This window comes from Ochotona princeps, chromosome 27 (genome assembly GCF_030435755.1).
Source record: "Ochotona princeps isolate mOchPri1 chromosome 27, mOchPri1.hap1, whole genome shotgun sequence".
In the NCBI taxonomy this organism is placed as follows: domain Eukaryota; kingdom Metazoa; phylum Chordata; class Mammalia; order Lagomorpha; family Ochotonidae; genus Ochotona; species Ochotona princeps.
The window spans coordinates 23,790,971-23,803,138 of record NC_080858.1 but is presented as its reverse complement, the minus strand read 5'-3'; the positions used below and the strand labels follow the sequence as shown (position 1 = coordinate 23,803,138).

Below are 12,168 nucleotides of genomic sequence, written 5' to 3'. Positions count from 1 at the left end.
AGGCACTGTGGACGTCCATGGAAGATGGCTCCAGAGGTGGGCCTGCTATGCACACACAAGACCCAGATGGAGCTCTGGGCTGGGAGCTTCTGCCTCAGCCTGCCCCGTTGTAGCCATTGGGAAGTGAAGTAGCACTTAAGGTCTTTCTTTTTCATTCTGCATTTCAAATAAGTAAGATGATTTTTTTTTAATGTCAGAAACCAAACAGGTTCTATTGTGTTTTCTTACATTCTTTTGGGTATCTGACATTATGAAAACATGAAGGTCCTTGGACAGTGGATGTGTGGATAGTAGCATCCAGGTCTACCTTCTAATGAAGAGCTCACTATTCAGCAGTCTGTTTGCTTGAAAATAATGTGTATGAAAATAGGAAAATAGATGTGTGAGGCCGGTGTCTAGGATGTGATTGATTTCTGTTAAGTCATATTAATGTGCACTGTGTGTTAACAGATGTATTTCTGTTGGTTTAGTGGAATTCCGGGGAAGAAATGTGGAACAATCATTCTCACAGCTGAGGAGTTGAACTGCTGCAGGGTAAGTCCATGCGTGGTTTAAAAAGTGCATCCCAGACTTTTTTGGAATGTTCTTTCTGAAATTATAGTAATTAATGCTTAAGTAACTTTGGGAAACGTAGATGAAGCTAGGTGCTGTCTACTGTGTCACCTGTGAAACACGGGATGGCCTCCTTCACATACAGATCCTGGTGTTGACATGGCGTGCTCTAACAGCGGCAATCAGCTGCTCTGAAGTGTTTAAAGAGCAGAAAGCATTCAGTTGAAATCCCGTGTTAGTGCCACTTGTTGGTCCGATAAAGAATAGCGAGTTTTTGCAGTCTTTGAATGCAGCCTTTCCGTATGACGTATTTTGCCCCACTTGTACTTTTGGTGGAATTGTTCCAGAATTCATAGAGATCCTAATTTTGTTAGGTTAGGAAGCCAGTTTTTAAAAAATGTTTATTTTCTCATAACACAGATTTATCAGCATGGGGTATCGACCCTTCCCCTCCTTCCTCCCCAAGTTATTGCAGTTGCTTCGTCATTCATTTCACCATCACAGCTTAAATTTCTGTTGTATGAATGCATGATGGCGTAGCAGGTATAGGAAAGAGAAGAAAACAAAGTAACGTAATGTAAAAGTATAATTGAAAATAGTAATGGGGGTCCTGTTATTTATCCATTATTTCTCAATATGTCGGTTTCCCTTGTAGAAATTGTGTGTGTGTGTGTTCTGTGTTTGTGTGCGTGTTCTGTGTGTGTATGTGTGTTCTGTGTTTGTATGTATGTGTGCGTGTTCTCTGTGTATGTGTGTTCTGTGTTTGCGTGTTCTCTGTGTGTTCTGTGTATGTATGTGTATGTGTTCTGTGTGTGTGTTCTGTGTGTCATACTCGCATATCTGAGAGAACATTCGATGTTTGTCTGTTTTGGCACCAGCTTATTTCCTGCAGCCTAACAGTTTGCGCCTGTTTCTGTTTGATTGCACATGGTAATATAGATCAGAGCAAAACGGCGTGTGTATGACAGAGGCACCTGCGTCACCATGCCTGTAACAACTCAGTTAACCTAAGTGAAGACATGGAAGCAACCCGGCGGCCCATCAGCAGACAAATAGATAAGCTGGTGGTGCCCTGACGCCCTGGAATACTACTCGGCGATAAAAAAGAATGAAATCTTGCTGTTTGCAGCAAACTGGATGGCAGCTTTTATTGAAAAGATGAGCTGTCTCTCTGAGGAGCGTGGTTGCCTGGAGAGCTTGATGTGTAACGGTGCCTTGCTGACGGCATCCACTGACTCATGTTTAATGATTTCAGATCAGCAAGGAGAGAAGGTGGCAGTGTCACTCCACTGTGGATTCTGGGGTGCAGGGTGAACACTGCAGAGGTCAGGGAGTTGAGTTTCCTGGCCTGCCCCAGGTGGGTCACCTTGCACTTTGCTTGCAGCTTCTGGTTGGTGAGTTAGAAGCTCCCCGGGAGAACCTAAAGCTTTGACTCCTTGGAAAACTGCAATGTCTTTTATTGTCTCTAGAGGTTTCTTATTTTAACTTTCTTTACATGATGTATTTCTGAGACCATGTTGACAGTAACATGCTATATTACTTGACAACGGATGATAAAAAGTGGAGTATTCCAGTTGATTGCATGTCTCTGCGATTCTTAGGGTCAGGAAGGGAGGAAAGTAACAGGAAGCCATCATAGGCTTACTCAGAGCACTGAGCACCAGCGTCGGAGTTTGTGCAGGTGGAGGCCCTCCTGCTCGTTGCACTGTCGGGGTGTCCCCAGCAGCTCGGTCTCAGCCTGGTCTGCTTCTCCATCCATCAAACAGCCTGTACCTGTCTGAGGTGCAGTGCTCTCTGCACTGATCAGTCTCTGGGTCTGCTCCCCTCGCTGGGCTTTGTCTTAGCAGGCCACTGAACTGTGTCAAGGATTTTTGTTTCCCTTTCTGTGTTACAAAGCCAGAGATCAAATGTGAACCGGTCATTAGAAAATTCCCAAAATTCTTTCAGCTCTGATAATTGGTTACCATCACATTAAATATGATGATAGAGAGTGTGGGAGAGTATTTTGAGTATACTAAAACTGTCTCAAAACATAGTGCCAGTTACTTAAATTCAGAGACATCATACGATTTTGAAGAAAACCACATTTAGTACCAGTGCTGTGCACTAAGGTAAGCAGCTGCCTGTCCGGCCAGCATCTCGTCTGGGCACTGCGTTAGGTCCAGGTGCTGCACTTCTGAGCCAGCTCACTGCTAATGTACCTGAGAGGGCACAGAAGATGGCCCAGGTTTTGGCACCTGAACCCTCGTGGGAGCCACTGATGAAGGATTTAGCCTTGTCCTGTCCCAGCCCTGGCTGTTCCCACCACTGGGAGAGTGAACCAGGAAATGGGAGATCCTCTGTCCTCTCCACACTCCCTCCTCTAAACTCCGCCAACCCCTCTCCTCACCACCTCTCCATTCCTGTCGCTGTCCTGACCTTGGGTATGACCCTGTCCCTGTCTTGATCCTGACCTTGACCCTAACCTCATCTGTGTCTCCATCTCTTACGGCACAGGTTCCTTTGACCAGGGTGAATTTTAAATATGTTTCACTGTTTTTCTGTTGTCCTACTTGTAAGAGCATGGAAAATTCTATAGCTTCCATGCAAATAGGTGGAATTTGTGCATGCTTTTATTTCGCTTTCTACTGTGAAAAGCTTAAGCACGTCTGGAATTGTCTCGATACTCCTAGAAAGTACAAATCTGTTTGTGTTGAATATTGCCCAGAATCTTGAAGTATATTCTTTTCAGAACACATGGTTACCTTGGAAGATTTAGACCCTTCATATTTGTATTTTAAGGAATTATGAAAGTGTCAGTCATCATTTAGAGTTTGAATGAAATCATTTTTCTCGCCCTGAGCGCCATGCACATGTGCCTTCTTCATTGTTCTTACAGCGGGTGTAGACTTGGGCTTGGAATGCCTGGTCTCGAGTCCGGCTTCTCTGGTGAGCCGAATGAGGTTCCGTTCACGGAGCTTGCATTTCTACTTTGGGGGTTCCCTGGAGTACTTGACGGGAAGCGTGACTGACAGAAAGAGCTGTACCCAGCTGATGGGCACCAGCTGTCACCATCACCTTTGCCATGAGCATGAGGAACCTGTGTGTCACTCCTAGAAGCCGCTCCTAGAAGCCGCCCTTCCTTCTTGTAGTGTGCCGAGCTGCAGGTGCTGTGCTGTGTGGAAGCTCTGGAGGACGCTCCCCTGCTGTGCTGCTTTCCACACATTGACAGAGACCTTGGGGCTCTCCTCCTCCCCACCTCTGAGCCTGGCTTCCGCACTGCAGGTGCTGGTTGGAGTGCCTTGGACATGGGGCTAACTCAGCAGTTCTGGATTACATGGCAACTCTGTTTTCAAATATTTGCAGACTGTATTGTTTTCCATGAGAAATTATGCTGTTTGGATTTCCCAGTTAGATTTCAGAAGGATTTTCTTTTCCTGCCATTCTCACCAACATCTGTTACCTTAGTGTGTGTGCTTTGAGAACAGCCCTTAGACAGATGTGAGCTGAAACATCATTGTAAGTGGATTTGCATTTCTATAATGATCACTGATACGGAGCTCCCAAAAATACATACACCTAGGCCTCTCCCCTACACAAACCTCCGGCTTCTCCCCTACATGGATCCATGGCCTCTCCCCTGCATGTACCCATGACCTCTCTTCTACAGTATCTGGGGCATTTCCAAACATACCTGTTGGCCATTTCTTTGTCTACTTTGGGCGAGTGTCAGTTCAGTTTCTTAGCTCATTCTTCACTTTTTTGTAAAACACTTTTGACTTAAGTATAAGTGTTAATGGGGATCAATGTGATAGCAAGAAGCATTTTACATGGTGTAATATATGTTCAGGAAAGATATATCAGCCTCCTCAAAGATTAAATATTCATGATGAACATTTAAAATTTTCTATTATCCCGAAGAGTAGCATATGCTCCGTGATCATCGCTGCTATAGTTCATTTTTACATTACGCTGGTGACTGGTTGAGTTGTAGTAATTCTTTGTGTGTTTTGGAGGTAGCTGTTTGCCAGGGGTTTGGTTTGCTGGTTTGCAGCTGACCTTGCCTGTTGTGTATGTCACCTTTTCGATTGGCTCTTTCATTTCCCATGCAGAAGCTTTTTGGTTTGGTGTAGCTCCCGTTGTGTGTCTTTGGCTTGGCGGCCTCTGCTTTGGTGTCATATTTAAGAAATACTCGCCAAGGTTAATATCAATAAGCTCAGCTTCTGTGTTGAATGCTAGAATGCTGGCATCTGTAATACTCAGATGGAAACTACAGAGAAAAGGGCAGTGTGTTTGAGAGATGTGTAACTCATGCGTTTATACAAATGTTTCTTTTTTGTGTGTGATAGTCCTAATGATTTCAGCTTAATATTATCTAATTTAAAAAAAAAACACTGGAACTTTTATACCTCATTAAGTGCCAAGTAAAAAGCATTGTAATCCACAAATTGCTTCAGGAATGTATCTTCACCTGGTGTTTTGAAAGCAGGTTGTGACTATCTGCACATCGTGTCTTGGATTAAACGGTTGATTACATTGTCTCTGGAATGGGTGCTTGGGACATAGTGTTGAGGGAAGAGCCCCACAGCTCTGGTGCTTGTAGTTAACAACTCAGTCAGCAGCTGAGCGCAGGTAGCATTTGTGCTGTGAGATCCGTATAGACGAGGAGAGTACAGAGGGGATCTGACTTGTTGGGAAGTGGGTTTCTGTGGTTCTCTTCGAAGAGATGGCACTTAAGCTGAGACCTACGTGAATAGAAGGGTCCTACAGTGGGAAAAATGTATCTGTGTGCAATGGTCCGGGGTTTGCCATGAAGGATGCGCAGAGAAGCCTTGCTGGGTGGAGGTGGAAAGCGCTGCCCGAGCCCTCAGTGTCATACACAGTCCAAGGGAAGGCCTGAGGCATTTTGTATTGTGAGTGACATCATTTCTTACCTGTTTGAGGAACCTGTTGAGTGGAGGATAGTCAGGAGGAATTACACATGTCCAGGTAAGGGATGCAGGTGGCCTGGGGCCAGAGTGAGGACTGCAGAGACCGGGTTGAAGTTGAGTGGTGCAGCTCAGTGAGGGACTGGCAAAAGATGGCGGACTGGGAGGAATGGAAATTGCCTGTCCCAGGTCCCTGGGTGGATGTCGAAGCTGACTGTTCAGTGGGACCATGGCAGAAGGGTTTGGGTGCTTGGAGTTGAGTTTATTGGAAGAGTCTTGGAAACACCCAGGTGGATTTCTTGAGTACCAAGCCCCCTCTACCCCGCCTTTGTGTTGTGTTGTGTTGTGCTTTTGTTTTTAGCACAGTGCACCTGTTTTTAAAAAAAAGACAGCCCTTAAAAATCTGTTGGATTAAAAAAAAAATCTGCCAGGTAGCATGAAACATAAGAGCAGAAGGCAAAAAGTTGTAATGATGCTGACCTATTTCTAAAATATGTATAAATGCTTATTTCCCTTCCATAATTAGATTTTCTTTGAGCTTGAGACAGATGGAATCCCTGCTAATTTATTAACCTGGGTAATTCAAAGCATATTTTTTCCAAGGTTATGCAATTTGCTGCACCGGGAGCAATGTTTATTTTGAATCAATTACTCATTTTACAAGCCTTAAGGAATATAATTTGAAAAACTGAGATTTGCTAATAAGTTAACCAATGATCATGTGGCAATACATACTTTAATCATAATAACCCCCTGTAATTTTGTTTATAATCAGTTTAGAGTATGCGCACTCCATGGATCTATTATGAGTGTTTGGTTTATTGGGGTGCTTATTGATCTGGGTGTTTTGCAAGGCTATATTGGGAAGACGTCTGCATCGAGATCATTCCTGGCCCGTCAGTCTCCACCGAGGTCGTCTTAATGTGTGTAGCGATGAAAGAGCGTCTGTCCAGACACTGCATCCTCGCTGCTCAGTTGACTCCTCGGTTTTCTGAGTGGTCAGCCATAAAGGTTTCTTGGAAGGAAAGTTTGAAGCTCCAGCGTCTTTCGAACTCTAAAGGAAGTGATCCTGACTGAGAGAGGCTTGGGGTTCTAAAGGTGTCCCTTTGTCTCTTACCTCTGCTGTTGTAAATGTCACTCTGAGACGTGCTCAGGGCTGTATGTTAAACAAGAGAGGCACATATTTCTATCCCAATACTTTAGCAAATCTATGACCATGATCTTCTGAGGGTAGAAATCTTTCTACTGAGTTCACTCACTCCCAGATCCCGACTTGACTTTTGAATGTGAATGAAAGTATGAATAAGAGAGAGATGACATCATCTTTTGTATAGTCCTTAGGAATCACTAAAGAAAACGGGTAATTCTGAGTGGAGGCTCAGTATGTCTTGCTATACTCTACAGAACAAAGTTGGCAACTAAGAAAGGTTTTACTGTTATTTTCTTAAGGCACTGTTACCTCTTCACCAGATACCGTTCTGGTCTGTGTCCTGTTGATGCTGCCTGAATTCCATTGCCAGCCCACTGCAAAGTTTTCAATGTCTTTTCTCAGTTAAAAAAAAAAAAAAACACACACACACAAAGAAATCCCCAAAAGATTGCTGTTCATTTTTTATGTAACTACAGTTTTCTGCTTTAAAGCAATGCTAATCCCATCAGATTGAGTAATATTTTGCTTGTTTCAGTTATGATGCTCAAGATGGTTTACATTTCTATCATATAGATCATAAGTGTTTGATTATATAAATTGATACAAATGATTGGTTTGGCCTGATAACGAACACAGATAGGTACTTGTTTTACAAAACAACCACAACAAAAAAACGTGCTGTGCTTTGCTTGATTCCCAATATCCTGCACAAATTATTTTTAAATGTAGTTAGTGATACATTTTGGTGCACTTGGTATAAGTAACAGGTGGCTCTCACAGGTAGATGATAAACTTTCGGGGTGCTTCAGGAAGTCTGAGTGAAGAGTGAGTAAAGAGGCATGCTGTAGCAGTTACATCACTGCGTGGGAGCCAACAAACTCAGGTTCGCTTCCTGGCCACACTGCTTCCTAATCCTGTAGAAGCTGTCAGTCAGCATTGAAGGCTCAGGCATCTAGGTCCCTGTCGCCCAAAGGGGGATCAAACTGAGTTCCGAGTTCCTGGCTGGGGTGGGCACAGTTCTAGCTGCTGCAGGCGAGTCAGCCAGCAGGTGGGAGACCCGGCCCCATCTCTGCCTTTCGAGTAAAATGAAAATAATTTTCTTTTCTTTTTTTTTTTAAAGATTTATTATTGTTGGAAAGCCGGATATACAGAGAGGAGGAGAGACAGAGAGGAAGATCTTCCGTCCGATGATTCACTCCCCAAGTGAGCCGCAACGGGCCGGTGCGCCAATCCGAAGCCGGGAACCTGGAACCTCTTCCGGGTCTCCCACGCGGGTGCAGTGTCCCAAGGCATTGGGCCGTCCTTGACTGCTTTCCCAGGCCACAAGCAGGGAGCTGGATGGGAAGTGGAGCTGCCGGGATTAGAACGGGCGCCCATATGGGATCCTGGGACATTCAGGGCGAGGACTTTAGCCACTAGGCCACACCGCCGGGCCCGAAAATAATTTTTTTTAAACTGTGGATCCCTTTATTGAATGGAACATCAAGCCTGTGATTATAAAGAAAAGTAAAAATATTACCTCAAAAGTTAAAAGGGGGTACAGTGTGAGGAAGGAAGGAAAGGTTGGGTTTACTGTGTTCTTAGAATTGTTCCTTTGAACTTTTTGGAAACTGTTGGTTTTATAATGAAAAATGTTTTAATTTAAATGGAATATCCGCTTATTTTGCTGTAAAACAGCATTGAGTCCAGGCCTGCTTTCTCCTGCTGCAGGGTTTTCTGTGCTTGTGGAAAGGCTCTTCGTGGACATCTCGGTATCTAATCCACGCTCTCTCCGTGGCGGGTGCTTAAAACAATTTTAAAAAATAACATTCTAAAAAATGCAGATGAATGAAATCAGGAATAAATTCTCTGACACTAAGTCCCAAGAGTCATGAAACTTAGAATCACTTTTTAGCTGGAAAACATTGAAGGTTTTTGACAAGTAGTTTTCTGACTAGAACAAAAATCTCCAGTAAAATATTGAAGCTTGCTCAGTCCTTTCAAAAACAATTTGATGTTGCTGGGAACTCTCTCACTCTTGGAGATTTGCATTAAAATGGAAAATCGGGCCCGGCAGCATGGCCTAGTGGCTAAAGTCCTCGCCTTGAAAGCCCCGGGATCCCGTATGGGCGCCGGTTCTAATCCCGGCAGCTCCACTTCCCATCCAGCTCCCTGCTTGTGGCCTGGGAAAGCAGTTGATGACGGCCCAGTGCATTGGGACCCTGCCCCCGCATGGGAGACCCGGAAGAGGTTCCAGGTTCCCGGCTTCGGATCGGCGCAGAACTGGCCCGTTGTGGCTCACTTGGGGAGTGAATCATCAGACGGAAGATCTTCCTCTCTGTCTCTCCTCCTCTGTGTATATCTGGCTGTAATACAATGAATAAATCTTTAAAAAAAAATAAAATGGAAAATCGGTTTTCTTGTCAAGTCTTACTTGAGATCGATGGTTTCTGGTTTATTTATAGCTTCAGTTTTGAGCTCTTTCGTTCCTTTGGTTGTAGGATGCTGTGCTGATGCAATTCTGTGCCAACAAATTGGACAAGAAGGACTTCTTCGGGAAATCGGATCCTTTCCTTGTTTTTTACCGGAGTAATGAAGATGGCAGGTAGGTTAGCTGTTGTTTTGATGATATTTGTATATCATTTTTTCTTAAAGAAACTCATTAAACTGTTAAATTGAATAAAGTGTTAACGTATTTCACAAAGGTGATATACGCGTCTCAATTATGATACGTAACTTTATAAGCATTTTGTGTTTGATGCTTACGATGAATGATTCTCAGCTCTATAGAAACACTTTCACTTCACTTTTCATAAAATTATGAACTTGCATTTATTCTATGGAAGAACTTTGAACAAACTGAAGTGCTGAAACAGGTCTTTCATTTCAAGTTTTTCTTACACAAGGAAATGGATTGTGGAGTGTGTTTATGCTACACTTTTGTTTTTCTCCTGTGATATGCTGAAGCTAAAACTTAGTTAACATTTCGTCACAATGCAGGTAAGTTGGATAGCTTTGGTATCAGCTTGGGGCTTGAGGCCCGTGGTCGTGTAGCATTGTGGTTTACTGTGAAGTGTACTTGCCTGCTGTTTCCTTGAGTCAGAGTACAGCGTATCAGTATCGGTGATAGTAGGTCCTGTGTTGAGACCAAGGACGAGTTTTTGACCTTTGTGAGAGTCAATGTGCTCATATGTAAAATGAAACAATCAGTTATGTCCAGTGCTATCAAGAGGATTAAGTAGTATTTGTTCATTTTTTCTGAGCTGTAAGAAGGCAAGCATTAGCTATGGGTACTACCTTGTGTTTGCTGTGTTTTCTGTCTGCCTTAATGCATAATCCAATATTCAGTAAAGAGAAAATGTTATTTGGAGGTTAAAAATGAAAGAAATAGTGTGGAAAAATTTATCATTACTGTTAAACTGATGTATAAATCAAATTATGCAATATGTTGTTACCAAACACATGTGTAGAATATTATGTGAAAATAGGGGGTTTTCTACTGAAAGTGAATATACTGGGAAGCTTGGGATGGAGTTTATGATGGGATTTCAGTTACTATAGCTACTCATAACTGTTGGATATTTTTGGTGCGTTATCAAAATATTGGATATGATGTTCTGTTTTGGTGCTGGACATTTAAGCTCATAATTGGCATTTATTTTTAACATGTTGGTTACTCATCACTATGTCAATTAATTCCATAATGATGTAAATTTTTAGTGATGGTATGTTGGAAGGGTCTCCCTAAGAAGCCGTTGAACTAGGCTGGACAGTAAGATGCTGGAGTCTGTGTTTGGTATAGGCTTGCAGTGAGGGAATCTCAACTGAGCTTGAGCTGTGGTTATGTAACAAGGTGGAGGAATCCACCATGGGGGGAGGGTGTGGACAGGGGTGGGGGGAATCCCAGTGCCTATGAAACTGTGTCACGTAATACAATGTAATTAATGAATAATAATAATGAAAAGAAACCATTTTTTTCCACTGGCTAAGCTTTCTGCTTAAGCTATTTTCAAGTTTTCTTTTTTCTTCAAAGTTTTGAATTTATGCCTTCTTAAGCGAAATGGTAGGAGTGGATGGCTTGCTACATACATTTCTTTGCACAAAAGGGAAGGATGGAATGGCAAAAAGGTGTAAGTGAAGCATAAAGGTAACGGGAAACCTTGTTGTGCAGCTTTACAATTTGTCACAAAACAGAAGTTGTGAAGAACACGCTGAACCCTGTGTGGCAGGCCTTCAAGATTTCCGTGAGAGCGTTGTGCAACGGCGACTGTGACAGGTGACGTGCGTGACCGCTTGGCTCCGCGTACTGGGACTAACCAGCTAAGATTTCAAGGAAACATGAAAGTGTTTTTTTAACCTTTGTAAATGTTTATTTGTAAAAGCATGGATTATGTGTTCAGAAATTTTTTGGTAGCCTTTTTAAGATTCATGATTTGGGGGAAAATGATGATTTGCCTAGTTGAAAGTTGGAAAAACTGATTTTCTGAAAACAAATCGTGCCGAGTGGTAAGACTAGACAGAGAATTAGTCTGGGTGTTGTTTCTCAGAAGGCTTGCTTGTGGTCCAGACTTGTGAGAACAGAACACGCACACGCCCAGGGGTGTACCCAGGGGGTACCAGAATGTAGCTAGACCGTGCCCAGCTCTGGGTGACTGCAGAGCGTGGCTTGATGTAGCTCCTCTGAGCCTGGCTGCCTGGTGAAGAAACAAACCATTACAGGAGAGCAGGGATCTGTGGGGCGGGACAGGGAGTTCGGGAGGTCCTTCCATGGAGCTTCCACAGTGAACCTGCACTTTTCCTAACCTCAGGATTGATTTCTCCTTTTTATATGAAATTCAACTGTAGAGTTACGGTAGAAAATCCTGCACATCCTGAGAGAAACATCAAAGCCCCATCCCCAGGTTGTTGTGGTCATCTGGTTACTTACAAAGAAATTGCAAGAAAACAGCGATTCAAAGAATGGTTGTCAGGATATAATGAAAGTAGCTTTGAGGCTCATTCTGCTTGACTAATTTCATTCGTTAATTAGTTGTTTGTTCTCACCACATGTTTTCCATGTAATAACATCAGTGTAATGTGGTGGTAGATATGAATTCAGATTCTCAGGCCCAACACAGTCCCACTGAGCTGGGAACCCCGGGGAAGTGACGCAGTACTGAGACGTCTGAGTGAGGCTGCTCACCACTGAGTTTGAGAAATACTTTTCCAAGGTAGGGATGTCCTGCGGTGTAGACGGTGTGCCAGTTTGCTTTATATACTTTCCCTACGCCCTTTATCAAATCAAAGTAGGTGTTAACAAACCTGCCTCAGGTAAAAATTACAGTAATAAAATTAGCAAAATCAATTTCAGATCACTTTGCAAACGTTTAAGAAAGTCTAACAAGTAATTTGTTTCAGTTCTCATATTTTCATCGTAATAAGTGTGTGCTTTTCCCTTGGACAGAACAATCAAGGTGGAAGTGTATGACTGGGATCGAGATGGGAGGTAAGTCATTTGGTTTTGTTCTGTTATTGCTCTTAAAACTACATTAAAAATTGGATATATGAAAATGACCACATTTTTATATCAGTATTTAGATT

The 12,168-nt window shown here is 43.0% G+C and overlaps 1 protein-coding gene across 2 annotated transcripts in view; it reads left to right on the top strand.

Annotated features, from left to right (window-relative positions):
- Nucleotides 1-12,168, top strand: part of CPNE8 (copine 8) — a 174,181-nt gene that overhangs the window by 117,579 nt on the left and 44,434 nt on the right. For both annotated transcript variants that reach the window (XM_058655967.1, XM_058655966.1), the window contains exons 7-10: nt 471-534; nt 9,090-9,193; nt 10,760-10,864; nt 12,032-12,073. In XM_058655967.1, the coding sequence (XP_058511950.1) occupies nt 471-534; nt 9,090-9,193; nt 10,760-10,864; nt 12,032-12,073 (315 nt within the window). The remainder of the gene's footprint in view (nt 1-470; nt 535-9,089; nt 9,194-10,759; nt 10,865-12,031; nt 12,074-12,168) is intronic.